The sequence below is a fragment of the Perissodus microlepis genome, chromosome 6 (genome assembly GCF_051167445.1).
Source record: "Perissodus microlepis isolate ML-2025 ecotype Zambia chromosome 6, ASM5116744v1, whole genome shotgun sequence".
Classification (NCBI taxonomy): domain Eukaryota; kingdom Metazoa; phylum Chordata; class Actinopteri; order Cichliformes; family Cichlidae; genus Perissodus; species Perissodus microlepis.
Window position 1 is genome coordinate 5,486,849 of NC_140466.1, and position 26,613 is coordinate 5,513,461.

The 26,613-nt window shown below is 39.0% G+C and overlaps 3 protein-coding genes across 5 annotated transcripts in view; 2 read left to right on the top strand and 1 right to left on the bottom strand.

Moving 5' to 3' along the window:
* Positions 1-649: 649 nt before the first annotated feature.
* Positions 650-9,840, bottom strand: LOC146384901 (perforin-1-like). Its single transcript, XM_084930347.1, has 3 exons — positions 9,605-9,840; positions 5,633-6,168; positions 650-4,528 (listed from the first exon to the last, which is right to left on the bottom strand). Exons 2-3 carry the CDS (start codon positions 6,010-6,012, stop codon positions 3,367-3,369), a joined length of 1,542 nt encoding a protein of 513 aa, XP_084786473.1. The 5' UTR covers positions 6,013-6,168; positions 9,605-9,840; the 3' UTR covers positions 650-3,366.
* Positions 9,841-16,419: 6,579 nt separating this feature from the next.
* On the top strand, positions 16,420-18,124 carry LOC146384902 (myeloid-associated differentiation marker-like). Its single transcript, XM_084930354.1, has one exon. It carries the CDS (start codon positions 16,691-16,693, stop codon positions 17,564-17,566), a length of 876 nt encoding a protein of 291 aa, XP_084786480.1. The 5' UTR covers positions 16,420-16,690; the 3' UTR covers positions 17,567-18,124.
* A 212-nt stretch (positions 18,125-18,336) lies between these two features.
* LOC146384903 (testis-expressed protein 2-like) overlaps positions 18,337-26,613 on the top strand; it is a 33,503-nt gene continuing 25,226 nt past the window's right edge. Inside the window, exons 1-2 of one of the 3 annotated variants that reach the window (XM_084930348.1) lie at positions 18,337-18,552; positions 19,021-19,112. In XM_084930348.1, coding sequence (XP_084786474.1) covers positions 19,045-19,112 — 68 coding nt within the window. In that variant the 5' untranslated portion in view covers positions 18,337-18,552; positions 19,021-19,044. The remainder of the gene's footprint in view (positions 18,553-19,020; positions 19,113-26,613) is intronic. The other 2 variants (XM_084930350.1, XM_084930351.1) reach the window with 2 other exon arrangements.

Sequence of the window (26,613 nt, forward strand, 5' to 3'; positions counted from 1 at the left end):
CTTTTCTGTTGATGTTACAGTAAGTTGACCTGCACAAATGAATTAATGTGCAGTGAAAATCGGATATTGTGAGGCCCTCTGCATGAAATAGGTTTAGCCTACACAGATAACAGTCTGGTGCAACTGAGGTGATGGGAAGGACTCATATAGTTAAAGCTGAGCAACAAAGGCCACAGAAGCCCTTTAACACAAAATATAATTAAATGTATAAGTTACATTTTGCACTGAATGTTCTGACTGTATTCTGTGACCATGTAGATAAATTGTGTTTCTAAATGATTTTATGATTGTTATTTACCTTTGTAAAAAGCCATGCAGACTGCTGTTGTACTCTGTATTATTGTTTGGCCCCTTTACAAAGGCTAATTAAAACCTCACAAACACAACTGGTTCACATGTGAATGGATTTACTTCATATTTCCATAATAAGTTTCAAACATTTGACCCACAGGCCAACTGCTGGCTTTGTAAAGTGGACAGTTTCAGAGAAGGAGGGCAGCAGTTTTTGCTTCTCATTGTTTTGAAACCAGGAAGAATGATCTTGCAAGTCATTATAAGATCACATCATGAGTGAATCTCATCATCAGCTTTACATCCTTCTTACTGACAAACACATTATCCAAAAAGAAACAGGAAGAACTCAAATATATTCATTTGCTTTATAAAGTATCATTTATTAAATGTCAAAGTTTTCAGCAATAGTACTTCTTTGCACTTAAAGAAGTTTTTTTTTTTTTAAATAGTTTTTTGTTATAGTTCGACTGCTCTATCCCGCATAAATTCACACTGGGTTGTATGTGACCCATGAAGTACAGGGAGTGCAGAATTATTAGGCAAGTTGTATTTTTGAGGAATAATTTTATTATTGAACAACAACCATGTTCTCAATGAACCCAAAAAACTCATTAATATCAAAGCTGAATGTTTTTGGAAGTAGTTTTTAGTTTGTTTTTAGTTTTAGCTATTTTATCTGTGATATCTGTGTGTGCAGGTGACTATTACTGTGCATAAATAATTATTTATTTTTACCAGTGAAACCAATATAACATCTCCACATTCATAAATATACATTTCTGACATTCAAAAACAAAACAAAAACAAATCAGCGACCAATATAGCCACCTTTCTTTGCAAGGACACTCAAAAGCCTGCCATCCATGGATTCTGTCAGTGTTTTGATCTGTTCACCATCAACATTGCGTGCAGCAGCAACCACGGCCTCCCAGACACTGTTCAGAGAGGTGTACTGTTTTCCCTCCTTGTAAATCTCACATTTGATGATGGACCACAGGTTCCCAATGGGGTTCAGATCAGGTGAACAAGGTGGCCATGTCATTAGTTTTTCTTCTTTTATACCCTTTCTTGCCAGCCACGCTGTGGAGTACTTGGACGCGTGTGATGGAGCATTGTCCTGCATGAAAATCATGTTTTTCTTGAAGGATGCAGACTTCTTCCTGTACCACTGCTTGAAGAAGGTGTCTTCCAGAAACTGGCAGTAGGACTGGGAGTTGAGCTTGACTCCATCCTCAACCCGAAAAGGCCCCACAAGCTCATCTTTGATGATACCAGCCCAAACCAGTACTCCACCGCCACCTTGCTGGCGTCTGAGTCGGACTGGAGCTCTCTGCCCTTTACCAATCCAGCCACGGGCCCATCCATCTGGCCCATCAAGACTCACTCTCATTTCATCAGTCCATAAAACCTTAGAAAAATCAGTCTTGAGATATTTCTTGGCCCAGTCTTGACGTTTCAGCTTGTGTGTCTTGTTCAGTGGTGGTCGTCTTTCAGCCTTTCTTACCTTGGCCATGTCTCTGAGTATTGCACACCTTGTGCTTTTGGGCACTCCAGTGATGTTGCAGCTCTGAAATATGGCCAAACTGGTGGCAAGTGGCATCTTGGCAGCTGCACGCTTGACTTTTCTCAGTTCATGGGCAGTTATTTTGCGCCTTGGTTTTTCCACACGCTTCTTGCGACCCTGTTGACTATTTTGAATGAAACGCTTGATTGTTCAATGATCACGCTTCAGAAGCTTTGCAATTTTGAGACTGCTGCATCCCTCTGCAAGATATCTCACTATTTTTGACTTTTCTGAGCCTGTCAAGTCCTTCTTTTGACCCATTTTGCCAAAGGAAAGGAAGTTGCCTAATAATTATGCACACCTGATATAGGGTGTTGATGTCATTAGACCACACCCCTTCTCATTACAGAGATGCACATCACCTAATATGCTTAATTGGTAGTAGGCTTTCGAGCCTATACAGCTTGGAGTAAGACAACATGCATGAAGAGGATGATGTGGACAAAATACTCATTTGCCTAATAATTCTGCACTCCCTGTAAAAGTCAAAGTGAACTTTATTGTCATCTCTGCCATCTAAATGTATGCAAAGAGACAAATTATAAAGCTCCAGGTTCAGACATAGTGCAAATGGCAGGATACTGTACTCTGACATAGAGAATAAGTAAAAAGATACAAATTCTAAAAACAAACTCAAACTGTATGGTTAGTCTGCAGTAAACTCCAACACAGAAAGTATGGAATGATGCTTGTATTGATCAGCCATGTCCTGAGTTTATGTACCGTACTCTGCAAGACACAAATAAAGTGGACAGTTGTAACTTATATGAGCTACACAGTTACAAATTTGCAGTACGTGAAAGTGTAATACAGAAGAAGCAGGGTAGTCTGGATATAAAATGCAATGTCTGAAACTTGAATAGATATGAACATGACAGATGCAGTTTACATTCTAACCAGACAGCCCTGCACAGAAGCAGGAGGTGCTGCAGCTTTGCCATCTGTATGGAACCATTTAAGAATGAGAAGATATGAAATGACATTGATAAAAAAACAAAAATAACAAAAGTTAAACATTCTCAACTTTTTCCCAATACATTAAAGAACTTTTCACACATGCACTGCAGCTCTAAACCTTTTCACACATTACTCACTGGAGACGCACGTGTGAACAATTGTGCAACTCAAGAAATGTTTTAAAATTGACAAAGCATTTTGTAGTACTACACTGACGGTGAACAGCAGGCTCTGATCGATAGAGCAGCATAGATCTATTATTCGACCTATGCTTTACTAACTGATCTAGAAGTGGAGACTTGAGTCTGCTGTTGTCACAGATTTTGTTTTTAACTACTTTAAAACCCACAAAGGCGTGTGCTAGTTTTACTTCCTTCACACCTAAAACAAACTGGGGCAACTGTTCTTTGTCATGACTTCTTCATGCATTACACCCACTGAACAAATAAATGTAAATATTTTAGCTGCAATAAAAAGCAAAAACCTAAGCAAACAGATATCCAGTACATAATCATCTCCCCCTGACTCATTTCCTAACAATGACATTTGGTTTAAAATGGCTTCTCATACTTATTCCCCATCTTTCCAAGAAGAACCCCATTTCTGGTGTGGAAAACCTCAGCCAAAGACGGACTCATGGGCGAGGGGATATACTCCTGACACTGGTTCCCACTAAGACTTGGTGCACACTCTACGATGTAGGAAAAGAAGAAGGTCCCATGATTCAGCATGCAGCTGTCGCTCACCTTCCCTGCTCGCAGATCAAATGAACACTCGCCTAACAGATCACTGTTCCAGTAACTGTCCTCATCATACACAGCAAATGTAAGTTTATCTTTCATGTTGATGGTGATGGTTCCAAACTCAAATGTTTCTCTCCATCTAGGGTTGTCATCATTACTTATAATATCAGTGCGCTTTTTCTGATCACCATATGTCACCTCCACTGAACCATCTGTTTGACTCCAGTCATCACCATACAGACCCTTTGCATAAAGTTTGAACACCTTTAAGGTTGCAAGACCTTTCCCACCAGGACAGCAGTTTGACTTGACATTCTGGTTACTGTTGCAGACACAAGCACAAGGATCTCTTGCGTTTGATCGGTGCCCAATCTTACAGGTTTCTGAACATTTCTTCAGCACTGCATTTTTCTTAATGTACTGCTCCACTTCTCGCTTCAGTCCCGCCCTGGCAGGGTGATTTAATGGCAGTATGGTGTGTAGGGGTTTTAAGTTGTATTGGACCACATCAGGGATAGTTTTAAGAGAAATGAGCCAGTTTTTATAGACCGAGGGGTCAGATTGGCCTGCAAAGAGGATATCACCTCCATCAATATCTCCACCAATGGCTTCTGTGCGTCGCTCATTAAATGAACTGCTGAAAGTTTCATTAGACCCCAACTTGTTTTTCTTTCTCTGACAGTGGTCAATTGTGGCATTAATACTGGCAGAATTTGCAAAAGAAGCTGAAGCTTCAACTGACAAACAGTCACTAACATCAGTATCTGTTAGTCCATTCATTGTAGCCATGCAGGTCCTGACAGCAGTGGTTGCTTTAATTTCACCTCCAAGAGACACTTGTGTGATGTAATGTGTTCCATAAGTGTCAATCAGATTGTGATATAATGGTGCAGTTTCAGACGAATAAGGGGGAATATCCAAAGCCGACTTAAATTCTTGACTCAAAGGAGGACTTGTTGCCAGTCTGTAGCTGTGGAACAGAAAAGCATATCACAGAAAAGTGAATCACCTTAGATTTTGTTTCCTTTAAGTCAAATCATAATACTTTATTAATCCCAGAGGAAATGGCTGGGATTAATAATAACTATTAAGAAACAGTGTTGTCAAACATATGACTCACTGGCCAATCTGATCCAGTGGATGGCTTAGCAAAGTATACAGACTGGGAGCAGGAGGGCATCATTGTGAGCTTTTCACAGTATATTGCACCAGGAAGCATTGTCTTAAAAATCATTATGATAAGTTTGCATATTGAGTTCATGTCAACTAGATGTTCATCATCCGTTTTACATCATATTACTGCCAAATACATTAACCATTGCCAGCCATATTGAGGAACAATAATTAATCCAAACACAGAAACAGGGAAAACTCAAACTTAACGATGTGCTTCAATAACTGTGAACATTTTCTATATATAATAGGGCTAAGTTTTTTTCTGTAATGGTTTACATACTTAAAATTAAAATAGGCTATATGTGACACATAATTGAAAATCTGTTTGATGCCACATAAATTCAAATGAAATAAAAATTGTTATTATAAAAAAAAAAGCGCATTTCTGTCACTAAAAAAAAAAAGTGTCCATAACACAAAATTAGTTAGAGAGTTATTTTATTGAAATTTAGAGTTATTTTCTCGAAATTTAGAATAAAAGTAGCTTGAAATTTTGACTTACTTTTCTCAAAATTTGGAGTTATTTACTCCAAACTTCAAGCTAGCACTGCCAATCAGTAATCTACGTGAATGACGTCATTTCCTTGTTACCCGGAAGCTGAAGCCCTCAGCTACAAATGCTACAGCTAAGCTACCAGTATTACAGTCAGTCCTGAATGCACAAATTGCTGATTATTTTCAGTGTGGCTTCACAAATTATGAAATCCTTGTGTTATTAGCTGAATCACATGGTGTGACTATCAGCAAACATACTCTCGAAAGCGCCAATTTGTTGCGATCCAGTTTTGAGTGCGCATTCCACGTAGATTACTGATTGGCAAAGCTAACTTGAAATTTCGAGTTAAATTTCTCAAAATTTCGAGTTTTGGAAAAAGGCTTCCATAAATAACATACTCACCCATAGAATTTACAGTTGACCGAATGGTGTAAGAAGGTGTAGCGGTCTTGTTTCGACTTTTTCATGGCAAAGGTAGAATCTCTTGAGTGAGAACCTCCTAAGCCAACCCCAACCTTTGCTGAAAGATCTACCGGGATGTCAAGGCCAATTGTCCAGTTGTTGGATACAGATGATGTCGAGTCACTGACAAGAGTTTCAACAGAATCATAGACCACACTGGAGACCTTCAAACTGCACTTGGGCAGGGTCCTCCAGTCCACCACAGCAACGGGGACCTTCTGTTTCTCTCCATTCATGTAACGGTTACGGTACATCCTACAGTTACCATTTCCAATCTTCCATGTTTCAGTGTCGATCACATAGGCACCTTTTCTCTCCATCGTCACAATGTCAAAGCCTTCACCACCCAAGTTGTAACCAGGGACAAAGTGAGCCTTTTCACACTCCTGTGGTGTACCAGTGAAGCTCACACTGGATGGAAGGCACAGGGGACTCCATGCTCAACACAGGAGCAGGGCGTGCCACAGCTTTGCCATCTGTATGGAACAATGAGAAGAGATTAAATGATGATTAAACTTTAAATATAAAAAAATGACCAATATAATAGACTATTTTTCAAATGTTCACTTCACCCCCAAATAATTTGTCATTTCTCAGTGGAGATGTATGTGAAACCAGAAATCACACAGTTAAACTTTTGTGTCTATGTAAGCATGTCTATAAATGCAGGTAACAGTTTGATGTGGTCAACCTATATCCTACCTCAGTACCTACCTCACTCTACATTGGCAGCTTTTAAAATTAAAACAAACAGTGGTAAAGTTGTGTTTACTGTGATTTTCTATTGTACCTGTGCATACTAAAGTGAAGTACCAGTTCTTATTTAGCACAGTAAAGATACAAAAAGAGACGAAGAGAAATGTTAAAGTAGACCACTGCAAAACAATGTAATATAAAAGGAAAAAAAAGACAAAAAATGTTTTCTTTTCTTAATCTGGTGAGAAGTTGAGTACACTTTGAAAACATTTAGACAGACTTTACTGTCCTAAAAAAATTCCAGAAAACAAATGCTGCTAAGATATCTTTAAAAAAAAATCTAATTTCTCCATGTTCATAAAGTGTGGGCATGCAAACAACAATTTTATAGATAAAAGGCTATTAAACTTGTTAACCCTGCATGTAATCATTCTTAAAGAAACAAAGGACTTGGTGGTCTTACTATGACAGTTGACCGCAGGCTTTGGTTAGTACAGTCTATGATCTGATCTAGACTGTTGTACAGATGAAGACGTTGAGTTTTTATACTGAACATATAAAAAGTCAACGTCATATGCGCACCAGTTTTACTTCCTTCACACATATTTAATGTGTGTGGAAACTATTGCTCTTTACACATTATTGAAATAAAACAAAGGTTAAGTACACCCATTGTGAAATCCTCCTTACCAGCAATATCTTGCAGTTATGCAGATATTGCAGCACTCAACAGCATTTCAGTCCTCTGAGTTCTGAACTGGGCCTTGATTCTTTTTTTTTTCAGCCAAACTGTGCTTTGGATTATTGTCCTGCTGCAAGACCAAGTTTCGGTGGATTTAGGTGTCAGACTAACTTTGGTATACAAATAAGTTCATGGTCGATTCAGTGATTGCAAGACGCCTGAATGCTGTGGATGCAAAACAAGCACAAATCATCACCCAAGCAAATTTGCTAGAACATCCACTCCTAGGAAGATTGGGCCATTGTGTTAATATACACCTGAATGCTGCAGACCAGCCCAAACTGCCAAAACCTCTGCTTCTATACACGTGGCCAGACATGCTGATAATCAGTTAATCAAGTGCACTGGGTTATCAGCACCTGGCCGTTACTTACCTTGCATTCCTATGGAAGTAGTAAGGGTGTCGTTTTTGACCGGCCTGCAGAGCCCCATGACAGCTTTGCTTTTGTCAGCAAAATTATATAATAATTTCTTACAAACTATTTTAAGAATATATTGTATAAAATGTATTATACAGAATTACAAATTTTAGATAATAAAATCTTACTAAGGAGAAAAGTTTATTTATTAAATGTGCAACAATAACAAGGCACAATCAAAACGCCACTTCTTCATCTGTACTAGAATCTAGGTCTAGTCAGTTATGGGGCAACAATAATTAGCAGAAAATTTTTTAGCCAAAATATGAGAACTTTGTCACTCATCCAAGTGACTTCTTCAGTCTCAGCTGACTGCAGGTTTCTCCAACCTTATGCATGTCTATAGATGAGAATACCCTTCAAAAGGTGTTTGAAATCACTGAGGAAACTCGTCTAGCACAGCATGAAAAGTTTAAGACCAGGCAACAAAGGAAATTTGACTTACTTGCTGTGTGGTGGAAACCAAAGCAAAATACAGAGTGTGTCCTCAGAGGACGAAAGAGAGAAGTATGCCACACTGAGGATGGGGACAAGTGGGTGAAAAATTTGTCTGACAAACAATTCACCCAAGCAGAGAAAAACATCCTTGCAAAAGGATTGAACTTTGCTGTGACACCAAGATAAATCCAGCTAGTGGAACTGATCACAGGCACAGAAACAGCAACAAAATTGCAGACATGGAAGCAGAGCAACTGCGGACGAAAGCATCCGACATCAGCATGGAGGAGAGGTAGGCACTCACATCACTTAGTAATGACAATAACATTATCATCCTTCTGGCAGACAAGAGTAGGTGTACGGTTTTGCCAAACCAGAAAGGCTATCATGAGAAAATGTTATCACTGCTCAGTGACAAAAATATGAGCCCCTGAAACAAGACCCAGGAGGTGGTTACAGGAAGAAGGTGATAGCAGCATACTATGGACCAGACCTCATACCACAGGCTATACCCAGGGGAAGCTACACCAAGTCTGTATGGTTTACCGAAGATACATAAACAGGGTGTACCTTTAAGACCAATTGTCTTCGTGATCAACTTGGTCACCCAAGTTTCTGTCTTGGATCTTCAACCTGCTGGTAGGCAGCTCTAAACACCACAACCAGAACACCTTGGATTTTGTTGAGAAGGGAAGTGATATCATTATGGAGGCAGATGAAATATTGGTCTTGTATGATGTTACATGTCTGTTCACTTGTGTTCCAGTCACTGAAGCAGTGGAGGTAGTTTGTAAGAGATTACAGAAACAGGACCACTTTCAGCACCAACCAAATGTGTTTGCTCTTGGAACTGTGTCCGAATCCCTCCAATGTCACATACAAGTGTCAGTACTACAGGCAGAAACATGGGTGTGCCATGGGTTCCTCAGTTTCACCTATTGTGGCCAACTTGTACATGGAAGAAGTGGAAAAGAGGGCTTTGTTATCCTACCCTGGAACACCATCAAGTCATTGGTTCAGGTATGTGGATGACACCTGGGTAAAAAATCAAATCTCGGGATGTACTGCAATTCACAGATAATATTAATTCGGTGGACCAACACATCAACTTCACTAGGAAGGATATGAAAAATGACATGTTAGCCTTCTTAGACTCTGAGACTAGACTGTATAAAGTTGGTATGCAGGTGGAATTCAGCCGATGGATCTAAGCATTATCAGCTATAGTTCATATGAATCTCTGCTACTCTTTCTGTACCTAACTCTGACCATAAAACCACAGCCACTGTGCACCAGTTACACATTGTTCTTTACTTTAAACCCATCACAGTACAGCAGACTAACCTGTTTATCCTGCACTAAACTAAAACTGCAGGGTATGGTCTGTGATCAGTGGCTGCTGATCAATGAAGAAACTGACTTCACAGCCCATTGTTAGCCAGTGGTGCTAGTTTCAGTCGTTATGTAAAGGTACTCCTTATAAGGTTGGGGAAACCTGCAGTCACTTGAGACTGAAGAGGCACTTGGCACTTAGTGCCTTGCCGTTAGGCACACGTTTCTGTCACTGAAAATGCTTCGTCCAGATGGACAAATTCAACTTTTGGGGGATTTCCTTACCTGGATGATTGAGCACGCATCAAGACAGAATCAAGACCATTTGCTAGTGGCATAAAAAAGCACATCCCTTTGATTAATTTCAAACGAGCATACCGCTGTGTCTCTGGGAGCGCGCAGGCATTTTCAGCTGGGAAGAGCAAGTAACTCACACAAACCAGCGCATATTGGGAATGGCATAAGCACCGATCGGTTTTCTATCGCCCATTTGCTGGGAGTAAGGGCGTACGCGAGGTGCGCCTGCTGCTCTCGGCGCAGAGAGGAGGGGGCGGGGGATTCTCTGACCGGCTGGAGCAGCATCTAATAACCGACTCGCAATAAAACAAAATAAAAACAAACCAACAAACACGAAAACAGCGGATATTATAATACAGACTTGTAATTTGCACCGATGTTTTTTTGAAATTCTATACACGAAAAGTGAGCGCAAGAGCCCTCGGTGCGCCTGCTCGCTGCCGAAGTCAAAGTAAACTTTATTGTCATCTCCGCTACATACAGTCCAGTATATAGAGAGACGAGACAACAAGGCTCCAGTTACAGCAGTGCAAGTAAACAAACAATATATATATATAAGAAGAGTAAGAAAATAAATATACACTTTAGGACCAGGGGTAAAGGGATCAATAACAATTTAAAATTTACAGTTTGATGATTTAAAGTCTCACACACAAGCCGTGGAAAGGGGAGGGGGGGCCTGCTGCTTCCAAATAGAGCACATTTCATTTATAATGTTGTAAATCCAAGTCCATTATGTATTCATGATTTGAATCCTGGGTTGTGTGAAATCTCAGAAATGCACCCTACACAAAGTGAATCTGTGAACTAAGGTGTAGGTCTGTTAGATTTTTTGTGGTGATCCTCGAGTTGAGGGATGGGTGTTCATACTGGAGTGCAAAATTAAAACCAATGGAAGATGGACAAGAAAAGTTCAAAGCCATCAGGTCCTCAGTTTAGAAAAAAGAGAAAAGAAGAGGAGGAGAAAGGAGCAAAAGATACAGGTAAGCAGATGTGTCATTGGATAATGGCAGGTCATCCTGAAACAATCAGAATCAGAATACTTTATTAATCCCTAAGGAAATTATGTGAGTTACAGTTGCTCCAAAAAGAAATGGTAAAAATAGCAACAGTAACAGACTAAACTCCAAACAATACATTATGTTACAGATTTTAATATTAATTAGTCATTGTCAATTGTTGATTTGTTCTGTTCACGCCAGAGGGAGTGTTCGCCCAGGGCGCCAAACAAGCTAGGACCGCCACTGCACACACACACACACACACAGTCGCTGCTCATAAAAACCAACACTCACGTGTTCTTAAAAATATCTGTAATTCCGGTATCACGCTTGTAACAATTTTTGCGATTTGAATTTTTCGCTGCAGATGTTTTCGTTTACCTTATTTCTGACTGGCTGCAGGGCGCTGATCGAGAGCCCGCCTGTGTGTGCGTGGATTAACTTTTTAATTAGATCTGCGTAGGGTTTTTAAACTGTAATGTTAAATATTCTGCTGTTTTAATGTATTTTACCGTAGGACTCCACTAAATGAGCAACCTAACAGCATTAAAATGGACTGATTATCTAACGACTGAAGTGACGCGCGTATTTACACGTAAACTCTTTCGTGCGCGTTTTAGTAAATACGTCACACCGGTAAGGTCTAAACAGCGGTAAAGTAAACTGACTGTCCGCGAGGAGCACCGTTCCTGGGAATCACGTTACTGACGGACCACTCCGAGTCTCCAACATAAAACGTCTGCGCTTGCACTCTCTCTCGGCAAGCTATGAAACGTCTACCTACTTCTCTGCTACATTAATTAGGAATTGGGACATTTAAAAGACTAGGGCTCAGATATGCAGCTTAATTCTAGATCAGTCGAAAAGACTATACACACAAAGTTTAGTTCAGTTTCAGCCAGTATAGCGCTTTTGCATGACAGCAGAAAGTAAAGGTAGTCAGCTGGACTATTGCCCCAACTTGCCTCTCACTTTTTAAAAAAAGTTTTGTTTTTGTTGTGTGTGTGTGTGTGTGTGTGTGTGCCAGTCAGTTGTGTGTGCTGTGGCTCTCACAGCCACATCACACCTTGATTAGTGAGGTTGCCTTGATTGTTACTCCCAGAGATTTATATGATGTTGATTGGACTAGAGAGTCTTATGCATGCTGCTGTACTAAATAAATGTGCAATTTTTGATTCCTGTTGTAGCTGTTGTTTTTCGCAGTTTCCGTAGAAACCATAATACAGGAACAACTTGTTTTTTTAAATATGAGTTTATTCATGCTTATTTTTGTCAGTGATCCAAGAGTCATCTGAGAGATGCTAGCATCAAACCAGGAGCCTGTGTGTTCTTGTCAGCACCTCTAAATGTTTGTCTTCATCTCGCCCAGGTTGCCCATTTATTATTTTATTATTCCTAGCTACCCTTGTTTTTTTTCTTTTTTTAAACCTGTCTTGCTCAGAAGCAAGCAGAATAATGGTCCGAATGCTTTGTTGTGCCAAACATGTTTGCTTTCCCAAGAGGAGCACAGTAGACTCTCTGTAGGTTCCTCTTGTTGATGTTTTTGTTTCATTCATTTATTTCATTTTATAATTCATAATATTGCTGGAGTGGAGGAATGGAAGAAGAAAAGGACCAGGAAAAAAGAGAGACAACAGTATGTGTGTGTGTGTGGGGGGGGGAGTCAAGGATGAAGCAAACAGATATGCTAGGACTCCAACTGCTGCATCGGTAACAAAGCACACTCAAACGATACGCAGCACCTAAAGGCCGAAACAAAGAGAGGAGACCGAGGACAGTCAAGAGAGCTGAAGATCTGAGGCCACACTTCCCGATGACAACCGTGTGTCCATCCCAGCCAACCCCCGCCAGAGAACGGCCACCTCAGCACGAGCTGAGGATGGGGTCCCAGACCCCGAGTACCACCCAACACCTAGCAGAGCCCCCACCACATGACAAAGAGGCCCAAGCCACCCCTGGCCACATCCCCCAAGGAAACAGCTCACCAATCACACCTAAACACTCAGTCAGACACCCCGGAGCCACCAAGTACCCAACAAAGGCCTAAAATAGCCATAGGTGACCAGGTACAGTGGCCAAAGTGTGAAGCTGGAGACCGCAGTTCGTTTTCTGTTTCACCTACTGTTTCATTTTTAATCACTGCCTGGTTAGAATTAGGCTCAAAAACTATTTGATTAGACTACAGAGAACATCACGATTTGAGTTAGAATATATAAGATGCCCTAACGGTAACACACATTTCAGGGTCTTAAACAATACACAACCAACCCGTAGTATTCAACCAACACAGACTGTGTTATTCTCATACCACATAAACCAAGTACTTACACCATTTTCCTTTATTCAAATGCAGCTTATCTTTCTTTAGTTTATTTTTTAGCTTATCTTGTTTTCAATACTTTGTGGTCTGATGTAATCTGACTAATTTAGCTGAATAGGGAAACCTTATTAAGCTTGCATTAGATTTATATCAATTATAGCACATATTTGTCTTATAAATGTGTCTCATCAATAACCACCATTTTAGTTATAACTGTTTTTTATTACACATTAAGAATTCAAGATTAAGTTCTTCTGCAGTAAAACCACTGAAGCCAACTTGACATTTCTAATGCAGTTCCTGGTAAGAAGTCAGTAAACATTAACACAATTCCAGCTTAAAGCTTATTCAGAGTTAAATCCACCTTTAGCAAAAAAGAAAGCTCGTGCTCTTTAATGATCTTGTCATTGAGAAGAGGAATTCAGTCAAGAGATATTACCATTGTCCTTGTGAGTTTATTGATTTCTTGGCACACTGCAGTATGTGTATATTTTTGCCATGAATTGTACCGAAAATTTCCATCCAGTTAACAATAAAAGTGCATATGAAGTCTGCTTTTATGGTTTGTTTCGTGTTTTTCGTTTGAACGCTGTTTACACTACCACCTACATCCATCAGACTAGATTTTAATAAAGGGTATCATGAAAAAAAGTTCATGTCTATTATTGGTTTAATAGTATGATGAAGTTCAAATTGTCTAAACTAGGATTGAGGGTAAGAGTGAGCATGTGCGTGTCTGTGGGGTGGGTAGGTGGGGGTGTTTACACTGTCAATACATGGTGTTGGAAAACATTTCACAGAATTATTAGGCATTCAGTGTTAAAATTACACCGTGTTAACAGTGTGAACTGTGCTTTGTTGTTGCTGCAACTTTTCTGACTAAACAGTACAGTACAGTTTATTAAAAGAAATATAAAGACTGATCTGACACATGATCAAACATACTGCAAAGTTCGCAATATGTAAAAGTTTTTAGTATGTTAATGTTGACTTACTTTCAGGATTTCAACGGAATAAAAGCACACAATACTATTTATTGTAAAAAAGAATGGTACTCAGACATCACAACACTGCATCTTATTAGTTTGCTTTGCAGTGAATTGTTAGCCAAATGCTAGTTTTTACAAGTAGAATGGAAGCAGTTTGGTTGTCAGAAAAAGCTCTACTTGTCGGAGTTTAAAATTTCCTTTTTGCTAAAGTTGGAGCTTAAACTGCCGCTTAGTTATGCTACCATAGGCTCAGGCTGCTAGAATATCTCTCATGATTCACCAAGCATCAAAGAACCTCTCAGTAATAAAATAATTAGCTGTACAACCACTTACAGCCGTCAAGACTCAAAACTAAACGCAACCATGAAATCATAAAAACAAAAGGCATCAAAATTTGAGGAAAAAAAAATCACCAGGAAATGGTACAAGCCATTAGCGATTGACTACTCAATACTGTACTAAGTACGTGGTAAAAACATATGTAGTGAAATGTACGTTAAGCCTTTTTTTATTGTCGTACTATTTGTAATTTTCAGGTTATCATCACAATGTCGATCAGAGGGTAAAGGTTTTATTTAAACTCAGTAGGCTACATGGGATGTGAAGGCATTTCAGAGAATCGTGCTAATAACATTCAGAGTAAAAACAACTCTCACAGTCATCGCAAGAGAGACATCACTTCCTGTGATGTGGTGGAACCGTGCACTGTCAGTGCTGCAGGTTTGCAGATGCATCCCTAAAATAGTATAACAGCATATAAAGACTGGTATTCATATATTCTGCTTTGCAAAGTTTATAAGTCAATTAATGCAACAAATAAATGCATCAGCTGACAGATTTAAGCAGAATAAAAATGGCACAGTTCTTCTCTTTGTTGCCATATACCTACTTGGTAACAGCAAAGCTGCTACAACACATGAACCAAAATGTCACACTTTTCACACTAGACTCATATGGCTCAACCATTTTTAAAACAAGCAAGCTTAATGTTTCCAGTCTTCTTTGTAAGTTTTCATTCACATATTAATATTAATAAATGATCTTACACTATGAATCAAGCATCATTGAGGATAGCACAATGACCAGGAGTTTACAGAAAGGGGAATTCAGTATATAAAAGATGACAGGACAAAAGGGTTTCAGATGAAAACCTGCCACATTTCCCAAGTAAATTGTAAGAACTTGAACTGTTTTTAATTTTCCCTGTCTTAAAACCATCTATTAAATTCTTGTAATTGAATGGAAAACTACTAGGGTATAAACTACTGTATATGTGCAATTACTCAGAATTTTAAGGTGGATTTTCTTTGTTCATATTATAAACAAGTTCACCCTCTGCTGCTGCTTATCCATAACTACAGACAGCCTTCCATCATTACTGAAATTCTGTGGTAAGTTTAAAAAGTTGCATTTCATTTTGTTACCACATGAGGGCACTATAAGGAATCAGAAATGTAAGCCATTCATCATGTGGGTTTTTACAGTAACATCTTTATAAAAAGAGATTTTTAAAAAAGGAACTTCTGAAACTTATCTTTGAAACTGAGACAAGCCTTGGTCTTAGATCTGGGTTATTGTTAAGCTATATACAGATGTGTTCAAAACCCTGATACACGCATCACAGCCATTACCTCAGCTGCTTATCAGATGTGTCTTTAGCTTTCTGTCAAAGTTTTTGCTCTTGAGACTGCGGTAACTGGGGAAATGGCGTATACAGCATCTATATATAACACAAACAGGACATGTGGCAAAACACAGAGGCAAAGTGATTGGTTATTTCCACAGAGATTATCTTGTGCTTGTATAAATACATGTACACACGGGAACACTTTTATATCTTCCCTGTGAAAACATGCATGCAGATAATTATGCACGCACACAGTGATTCTACATTGTAAATCTATTTACAGTGTATGCTAGACAAAGTCACACCCATGGATGCAATCAAGCAGTAAAATGTTTACAGCTTTCTTCTAGCTCTCAACACAACTTATTTCCAAATGTTACAAAAAAGTGAGGGGTGGGGTGGTAGTGGCAGGGGGGTAACAGATGCTCTTTACAATATCAGCCTATTCTCCCCTGAGAGTACAGCAGGGCACACCCACAAACAGATCCACCAAGCAACTCTTAAATAATCTACATCACTCTGCAGATCAATGAATATTGTCCTAAAACAAATGCACGACATACATCTTCAAACAATAAAAAAAAAAAACCAAGAACAGTTTCCCGCTCTATCTTATTACTGCTACTTCAGAAGAAGAAAAAAGGAACAACGCTTCATGAGAACTGAAGGTAGGAGGAAGATTGCTCTGTTTGCATTTGCTTTTTATTGTGGCCATTTGCACCTACCTCCACTGAGACTGAAAGTGCACGGCTGCAACCTCAAAAAGGAAGTAGGCGAGGTCTATTTTGACACCAACCGTGCTTCAAAATATATTCCAAGAGGTGCTGTTTTGAAGTTTCATTTTACACATATTTAGGTGCTGGAGAACGTAAGGAAGACAGTGAAATAATTTCAAGATTTAATAGGTTTTTTTGTATTATTATGATCTTGTTGAGTTAACTGCTTCCATGGACACTACTGGACTATTCTTCAAAACCCTGATTAAACGGATATTTGTGGATTTATACAAGCTGGCTGAACTTTTGAACTACAAGATATAAAAAAAAAATAAACCTTGAGGAACTGAGACTGAGGTATTGTTCAAGACGCCTAAATATACTGCTGGATGCTAGATCGCTCAGAGTGCACGGTGTGACAATGCCTGTGATTGTACTAGAGGCCAGAGACTTCACCAGTCCCCTTTTCCTGGTGCGCACATTGGAAGTCCTAACAACCTGCACAGCATTCAGTCTTGTGGCCTCTGTGGAACATAGTAACACAACTTGGAACAGAACCTTTAGGATCTTCTGTATGTTCATCTGGTGCTTCTTCTTCACCATTACCCTGCTCATCCACATCCTGAGCATCATCCAGTTTCACAGTCTTATCCGAGTATCCTGGAAGAACCTAACTATGACGGTGGCAGTGTTGGGGGCACTGATGACTTTCAGTACATCTGTGATTTTCCCTTGGATGGTGATGGATCATAAGGGGGAACTACCACGTCCTGTGGCGGCTGCAGTGGCCTCAGGTCTCACCTTCCTGGCCTATACCTCAGAGTCAATTGTGCTCCGCACCCAAGCGCATGAGCAAAGAGGCTACATGAGCACCATGCCGGGTCTCCTCAAGATCATCCAGCTATGGGGGGGCTGTATGATCATACCTCCGGTTGTGGAGATGGTCCATGAACTCCGTAATGGAGTAGCATGGCAGCTATCGGTCTCTGGTGTGTCATATGGTGTCTGCATCCTCATGTCTCTAATTACACTGGTGGTTATACTAGGTGACTTTGCTGGGCGATGTCTTCTGCCTTTTGACAGATTTTTGGCTGGCTTCTCCCTAATTGGAGTACTGCTCTACATGTTGGCCACAGTGATTTGTTTTACCAAGATACTGCAGCTGAATGAAAACAAAAACGCCATAACACAACAGCTGGTTATTATGGAAACTGTTATATCCAGTATTACACTATTAGCTTACACAGTGGATCTCGCTTTCTCCATCAAACTGTTGTGTGACAGGGGTCGTATGTGAAGGTCCTCATATATTGTGTGAAAAGTGTTCTGAAGGGTGTAATATGGGGAAAATAACATGTTGAATGTATAACTATAATTAACTTCCTAAACAGTTACTTATGATGCTTAACAAATCAAACTGTAAATGAGTTATTCAGAATAAAACTGTTTCCAATGTAACTGATACATGAAAGACTAATTTTCTTTTTATTACATACCTTAACACAACCTGCAGTACCATCAGTTTAATGGGGCCAGTTGCCAGTTGCTAACACTAGATGGCAACACGACATTAGCAGAGTACCACTATTTAAATCACAGGAGGGAACTTTTAACTGTACATTACACTGAATGTTAATTTTCAGCAGGTGTCAGCTGCGCCTTTTTGTGAAGATAAAAACTGCTGTAAATCACATCCTTCTTTAATGCATTTAGCTCTTAAATACTAATTAGATGTGACTGTTATTCACACACTTAGATTTGTTTTTAACTGATTAGCCTGCACACAGGACTCCCGTGGGCAAAATAAAAGATGGATTTGCTTTCTTTTTCTTTTATGATAATCTACAAAAGGAGTTTATTTCAATTTAGTAAATTTTGTGTCCTCCAAGATAAGCCAGAAAAAAAACTGTACACTAGTGTTCCCGACTTATTTACATTTTACACTGTTTACCTTACACATCTGCCTCACCAGCTCAGGCTTGCAAAGCAGCTCTATCAAAACATCGATTGGCTATCCCAAACCGCATTGCAATGGAGTTATCCGGCTGCTCGGTTTCGATTACTCTGGCCTCCCGTGACTCCAGCGTTTTTTTTTTCCATTCTTCTTTAAGGAACTAAGTGCAGTTTAGTCGTTGTCAACAGGGTGAGGTAGAAGACGGGTCGAAATAAGTTGGTACGTGGAACTGAATACACACACATTACTGTGCGTGAATCTTTGGAGCCCGTTTGGAAGTTTTGCTTTTTTCGTGTGTGTCCAGGCGAACATGGAGACTCCCACAAACGGTAAGCTATCATTACGAAACAAATTTTTCCAGTTTGGTGAAATAAGCTCGTCTAAAAACAGACTTGGGAACAAATTCGGGATTCAGTTTTAAACAGGAAAACTATTATTTTCCGTCCACTCATTGTTTATGGTTGGATATTAAGTCATGTTTGGGCTAATGGCAGTGAAAATAAGTGTTAGTTAATGCTGTCGTGTGCTAGTTGTCTTACTTGCATCACAAGACAGTCTGGTTTCATTGGTCCGTGTTAGTACCCATATTAGTCCATATAACACCTCCCAGTATCATCCTCATGTTAACTCCTACTGTCAAAGCCTATATTTTGCCATATGGTTATATTCCATCCACAAATGGCTACCAGCTAAACGCTGAGCTACGAAGAACACACTCCCTTTATATTTTAGGTCTCTGTGTTTATATTTTTTACAGCCATAATTATCTTTGGCCCTTTAATTCTTGTGTTTCTCAGAAGCCCCATGAGCACCATGGACATATGATACTTGACTCTGCTCTAGGCAGATGCAAGTCCCAGGCTGGATTGAATGGCACTGAGGATACAAGGTAAGCACTTAGCCAGTAAATTTGGACTCATTATTGATCGGTTTCCTGAGCTACAAATTACCTCAGTGGGACCAAAGTCTAGATGGAAAGAGGAAAGCTTAAGAGAGAGTGCGTGTGGAGGACAGGAAGGACAAACATAGCTCTGAGTGGTGAAGAACTGAGTAGTATTACAGAACAGCTGGCATTCACAGAATAGGGATCAGATAAAACCTCTGAGTTAGAAGCAGGCCTCAGGTATTGGTGACCTGAAGATAAAGTGGAAACGTGTGTTTGTCTTACCACATAGGATTAAAGTGCCGGGATTCCCAGCTTTGTCATTCACAAAACTGAACATGTTGTCACAAAACCAGATGATTGGTAGCACCGTGGTCCTTAAAAGCCTTGCGCAAGCATGGAGTCTTATATTCGAACATACAAATAAAAGAGATGAGCCCAAGGCTCCCTTCTGAAGCTCTGACTTTAAATTTACATTTCAGCAAATGCTTTTAAACGCAGATAGTTAAAGTTGAGTTTTACCATTTTTCTTGGGTTTTATTTTGTTTGGTTTTATTTATTTATTTTTTGTTTTGCACATACTGACTTAAGGTTGTATTTAAAAATAACTTCTTAGACTTGCAGTGCATGTTTTCTTCTCATTTAACTGGTTTACTCGTCACCATAGACACTATATAAAAACGTATGTAGCTCATCGTCATGTCACTCCTTGGTTAGCCTCAACATGACCATTTTCTTGCCTTGATTTTAGCGTTTTGACAAGGCGAGGTGGATCAGGTTCAGAAACTGAGTGATACCACAGTAACTTCCCAGTCACATGGTAAAGTAGACCAAAAGGCTGTAAACTTCTGTTCAAATTAACTACTTTATGCAACCTGAAGAGTGCAAAAATGCATCGACTTCACTTTTTAGACAAGAAACTTACTTCCATCTTTTGTATAAAGTCTATGCTCCTCTCAGTGGTCTCTATAGGTTATATGAGAACAATACTACTTTTGTCAAGTAGCCATTGCTCATACTAAAAGAAACACTAGTGCTGCATAGTGTTATAAGGAATAAGATTTCACTTGTTGTCATCCAAACCTCTTCATGGAGCTTATTGTTTTGGTGCTCAAGAAGCTTCAAGTCATGTAGTCATTCTTTTTAGATGACTAAAGCTGCTGCTTCGTGAAATTATATTCAAAGCAATACCCACAGGCTGTGGTAAAAGCCCGCACACCAGAACATGTTTCTTTTCCTTTAAACACATGTTCAGTTTCAGGTTTAATGCAAGTAATCCAATAATGCTATCTTCTTTAGGCTTCCACTTCTTTAAACTTGCATTGTTCTCTTTTGCAGGTTGTTCCTTAACTGCCACATTGTCTCTTAGTAGATCTTAAATAAAGCGTAGCAGTTAGCTGTGTTGTTGAGCCAGTTATTCACGATAATTCACAGAGGAATTTGACTTTAAGATTTGCATGAGGCTGTTCTAAAAGAGCTCGAGTAATGCAGCCAGACTCCTGCTGACTTCAGTTAAGCCTGTTTCAAGGTGGCAAAAAAAGTGAACGTTAAGGTCTCTCTTCCTGGTCGGGTATTTAGGCATTTATGCAAATCAGTTAACTCTGTAGTCGTAATGTTTATGTTGATTTTTGTGGCCATCATGTTATAATGTTCATATGTCTGTATAAGAAAGTGAACCCATTCTAGATGTAGCTAAAGAATAAGATAGATGTAAAACATTTTGGTTTTAACACATGAAAAGTTTGGTCTGATGTAGGCTGTCATTGTCAGAAATGTTTTTTATTGTATTTGTTTCTGGTAAGGATATATGTAACGGATATGGTCGTGTCTGAATCAGAGTTAATATAGGGTTTTTTTCTGATTAAATTAATTTCAGTTAATTTTCAAAATTGGTATTTCTCATTTCATTTTAGTTTTTTTTTATTAGAAAATTTTATGTAATTGAAGCTTTATTATTTTATTGGTAGTTGGTATGGGATGTACTTGTATGATTTAAGAAGAATTTCAGAATATAATTATTATAAAGTATTTTGTCAAGGCAGTCAGTTAGGTCATTCATGCTTATGTTCTCAATAAATATGTGCACCAAAGCCTCTTAATGCTTTATGTAAAAGATTAAAACTAAAGACACTTTTTCTTTACTTTCATTGATTTTGTGACTACAGAATAATTGTTTGGTTACTTTTCATCTCTCTAAACTCTATTTTTTTGTTTCTTTTAACTCTGCTTTTTAGTTTTAGTTAAATTTAATAACTCAAAAAGTTGATTCTGTTCATCTGAACGTAGCGTTTCCTGTGGGGGAAACATCTGGCTACTCGTCCAAGTAACCTCTTCAATAAATCACTTGGATGAGTGACTTACTGAATAAGTAATAACGGTGGCCTGAATAGCAGAAATGTAGAAAAATCTGAACGTAAACATGAGAGAAGCATCCAGAGCCACAACCTGTGGCGTTTTGTTTTTTGTTTGTTTTTGAAGCCTACATGGTATGAAGTAAGGTACTTTGTATCCTAAGCCTGATTTGGCATATGTCAGCAAACACATTAAAAGCCGCTCAGACCTCGGCAGCACAGACAGCACCTGTAGGAAGAATTCATGCTGAAAGTGCTGAAACTAAAGGACAGAATGTGGTTGAAAGGATGCAGAGAGAAAGGTGTCATTTTGGCAACCAAAGGAGAAGTAAAAGCTGCCGTAACACCTGTGAGCGACAGAACGAGGCTTAGGGTTTGAGTGTGTCTGCAGCATATCTAAATGATTTGGATCACGTTTTCATTTCCTGTCTCAGAAAGCATGTCACAAATAAAACTGCCGAATGAAAGCCGTTCAAAATGGAAGCCTTTTCCACATGTATACCCAAACAGAATTCTGTACCGACTGGTAAAACACACATCAACTAGTTTGTGTTGTGGATATTTTACTTTCCGAGCCAAACATGTTCTGATGCTGTTGTAATGCAGTAGAACAGGTAGTGGCTGTGTGTCTTTATCACCTCCTTAGTGTTGCTCCTCTAATAGAGTTTGACTTATTCATTTTTCACTGTGAGACAAAGAGCATGTGCTGCTCATATGTGCCTGCACCCTGGTGACTCGACACCTGTTCATAGCTTTGAGTCACTTTCTTGTCTTCCAAGTTCTCAGCAGACCAAATCTATTTTTCGATCATCAGGAATATTCGTTTTTTATTTTTCTTACATCAGATTTTTCTTCAGCTGAGATGTAGACACACTTTTTTTTTTTTTTTAATAAAACTATTTTTTAAAAGGGAAAAAGAAACAGACACTCTCTGAATGAAATAAAATAAACTTTTAGGAAGAAAAAAAAAGGGTTTTTGACGGAAAAATGGGTGAGGTGAGCAAACCTTATCATTTTTTTGTTTTGGTTTTCTGTGTTTGGCTTGTGATTGATTTTTCTTCATAAATGTTTATGTCCTGGCACTCACCAGAATTAAAAATAATTTATGTATCATACACAAAATAACTACCCCGATGTGCTCCAAGACAGCTGCCAAGTGGCAGGAAGTTTATTGGTGGCATTTGTACCTACAAAGCCTTGAAGAAGACAGATGATTGGGAGTTAACATGACAAAATATTGACATGAAATTATTGTACTTAAGGCTATGTGGGGCAGTTTTACACAGGGTACACTCTCTCATTGTGATTTACAGCTTGCTCAGTTAAACAATGAGTGAGTGAAGGCCTCTGTTAAAGGAAACCAGTGTTTCTCCATGAACCGTGGCCCAGATTTGTAATAGTTTGTAATCTTTACAACAATGTAAAAGGCAATAAGCCGAGCCCATTGTCACATGTGAGTGTGCTGTTACAGGCAACTTATTTTTTTTTTTTCTGTTATCAGATCAATTTCCAAGGCTTTGTTGAGCTTAAAGAATTCCAGATAGGGGTGTGATTTGTTGATTTTTATACAAGTCCATTGAGACTTCAGTAGATAAGAGTGATGTTGATCAGTAGTTTCCATGGCAGGGCAACTATACTGTACGACAGAGTATTAGGGCCACATTAACATAAAAACATGAGGTTGATTATTTTGAGAATAAAGTCAAAATTTTGAGATTCAAAGTTAAAGAAAAGTCTAAATATTATTCTTGGAAAAAAAGCTCGAAATGGGGAGCGTGGAGATTACCGTTGTTGTTTCAAGACAAACTGCCACATTTGCAATACCCCGTGCAAAATGCCTTGTTTTGACGAGTTAGTGAAACAAAATGATTGGCCGTCTTGTGATACAACATACACCCTCTTTATCGTATGAGGGTTTAACCACTGATAACCTTGCATCTGTGCACTGCCAGCCATTTCATTTTGTACGAATCCACTCCTCTGAGTTTGTGTGTGGGGTTTTTTGTTGTTGTTGTTTGCTTTTTGACCAGACTCGGCTTTCTGCATCATGTTTTCAACATCCACATACTCATCACCACAATGAATTAGAATTACAAATTTAATCTCAAAATTTTGACTTGATTCTTGAAGTGATCGATAATAGTTTGTTCTTAATGTAGCCCTGATACTTTTTTTTTTTTTTTTTTTTTTTTTTTTAAATGATAAACTACCTAAGAATTAAATCTATGTTGGCATTAACTTTAGCTCTTTCCTGTAGTAAAGCCAGGAACCTTTTGTAAGCTCCGTCATCTTTGATGCAGGTGCCAGCAGACGCCTTAAGCAGGTGCCGCTCCCTTACTGGAATAATAGCCATTACTGGGACATCAGGAGAATGTGTCACACTATCAGCCATCGGTGATTTCAGGCTCTGCCTCACTTGTGCTCTGCTTGCACAGTACTGAACACTCAGTTCACTGTTGCCATCATAATAATCACCTCTGTTACCAGAGGAGAGAGACATGGGCAAGGTAGGGGGCGGGGAGGTGTTTAAATATAGCTTTTCTAAAAATATTTCTCTCTTGGAACTGAGGCAAATTCACAAAGCTGCAGGCAACAGATTGTATGAAAGCAAAAATCAGAGAGATTTCTGAGAGTCTGTGAATTTATTTACAGTTTTAATGTCAGCCCAGAGGAGCAGCACAGCTTCATAAAATTAAAGCCACTCCTTTGCAGTTTCAAGCAGTCATTTGCTATTTCAGTCTCCAATGAACTTCTCTCACAGTTTCACAATGTGGTCTTTTGTCATCACAGTTTGGCTGGGACCTGCTTTGCCTGATTCCTATTGCTTTGACCAGCACTGAAAAATACACGATTACAGCATCCCCGGCTTTTGCTAAAGTTTTTTTTATTTCTGTTCATTGTGCAAGTGGGCAACAATTACAGTGTCTGCTCAGAGGGAAAATGTTCTTCTTTTTTACCACATTATTTTACATTTTCTATTAATTGCATCAAATGTTGGAAATCATTTAAAATCATCAGTGTTTTATTGATTAAATGTGCAGCTGTGCAATCTGTAATCCTTAGTTTGTTTCATCTTTTATTGGCTTGTGAAGTGGCTTCTCAGCAACGTTTGATGTCTCACGTGGGCCTCAGAAGCTCACTGTTATGGAACTGCATTGAGTAGCATGAAATGTAATTACTGCAGACAGATTAGCTGCCTTTTACAGTTGTGGTGGATGGAATCAGAAGCAGGAAAAACCCACAGTCCCAGTTTATAGATGGGGGGGAAAAAAACTCCTCAGGGATGCTTTTTACGCTTTAAAATGATCTTAAACTCTGAGAAATTATCAGTTTTTCAGTCATAATTTGAGAAAATTAGTTAAAATATTATGTTGACATTTGACAAGGGTTTGTGCTGAATCCTGAGGAGACCCATGCCATTATTACTTAATCAGTTTTCTCAGAAACTAAGCACTAGGTCAGGGTCTTATGAAAAGAGCCCTTTGCCTTAACAGCATTTGCACAAAACATGATGTGGTTTTCTTCTTCAGCAATAAAACAGTAATCCTCATACTCTAATCAGTGTCTCGCTTTTTACAGGAAGAACTGCCCGTGTGACTCGCTGCTTCAGGGTTATTGCTTAGTAGCTAAAAAAGGTTAAGAGCAGCAAAAGCTTTAAAACTACTTAAAGTGCTGTAGGTCACAAATGTTTAGTTTACACTGAAAGAATAAAAGGTGACATGTCTCCTGGGAGTTGGGGCTGTAGCTGAACGAGTCTCTGTGACTGGAGCAGAGAGGCGGATCTGTTACCGTTTTGTCACCGCTGCTGCCAAGAAGCTCATTCAAAAATAATGAGGGCTTGTTGATGAGCTTAAGCAGTTAAGTGAGGAGTGCATTATTTAGCAGGAACAACTGGCAGGGTTTGAAATACATAGGAGCAAGTATAAATTGGATTTGAAGTGCTTTGTTTGTGAATCATGAGAATAGTGATTTGTCTGGGTAGATGTGGTTGTGTAACGCCGGGGTCACTGTGCTCTGAAAACCTGCTGTTGGCCTTGTTCTTTGCCTTTCTCTCTGTTTGTTGCTGAAAACAGGCTTTTTTCTTTTCTTTTTCTTTTTTTTTTTTTTTTTTACTTCCTAGTCTCGATAGACGGACCGTCACATGCTCTTCATGAGTCTTCGTGCTCTTTCACTCTATTGATCCATAACACCAAGCTATTGCGTGCCAACTGTCATAAAAATGCCTGCATATTTGCAAAGAAAGATGGGAAAATGTAAGCTAGTTGTACTTTCTGTAGTTATAAAAGGTTGTTACTCACATATTAAAAGCTTGGCAGTCTTGTGTGCACAGCTTAACTGATATATTATATATTGAAGCTATATACTGAAGTTTTATTATACTGTCGTTATAAAGCTTAGACCTTTGAGCATTTGATTCTACCTGCTTAAAAATATAATCATAAAACAAACTGTTTAAATGGGACCCTTTTATTAGCCAGTCTAAACCTGACGTCATGTGGAGCTGGTGTGCAGGATAAGTTAACATTAAATGTGCACTGCTTAGCAATACTGCCTCAGAAAAAAAAGGTTTAGGCTTCATGTCCTGTACATGTGTGGTTTCTACAGATTTGCATGTTGGGTTAATGGTGAAATGACTAAAGCCCTTAATGTGCACACAAATTCTGTGTGAATGGGTCACTTAGAGGTGCTATGTAAATTCCCAAGTGTCTGACGGAATATATAAATAACCAAATTAAAACTGTAGTTAATATAGTTTTAATTTGGGGATCATTCAGTTTCATCATGCATTATGATTGCACACTGCATGAGTAGTAATCACAACCACAGTCATACTAACCTTTATAGTGTATATGGTATATATTTTCAAAGCATGGCACATACTCTCTGATAAAGTGCCATCAGAAACTTTGCACCTGGAAGGAGTTTAGCAGAGGGTGAAATCAAATATAATTTATGGACGTCATATTTCACACACTACTGATTTCTCGGTTTTAATCAGGGCCAATGAGTGAGGCTCGTTCACCTTTCCGACTGTAGCATTAGAATTTAAAGAAGCCTCGCTCATCACAGGTTTTACAGCAGTGACGAGTGAGGCCTGAGCAGAATATGATCACTGTTGGTAGTTTGTGTTTATCCTGACTGTGCAGGATAAAAGA

Excerpts from the sequence above, each read along its gene's own strand:
- LOC146384901 (XM_084930347.1), bottom strand. The coding sequence starts at position 6,012 with ATGGAGAGAAAAGGTGCCTATGTGATCGACACTGAAACATGGAAGATT. Across the intron at positions 4,529-5,632 it reads GTCAACTGTAAATTCTATGG|CTACAGACTGGCAACAAGTC; the intron begins GTGAGTATGTTA and ends TCTGTTCCACAG.
- LOC146384902 (XM_084930354.1), top strand. The coding sequence starts at position 16,691 with ATGCCTGTGATTGTACTAGAGGCCAGAGACTTCACCAGTCCCCTTTTC.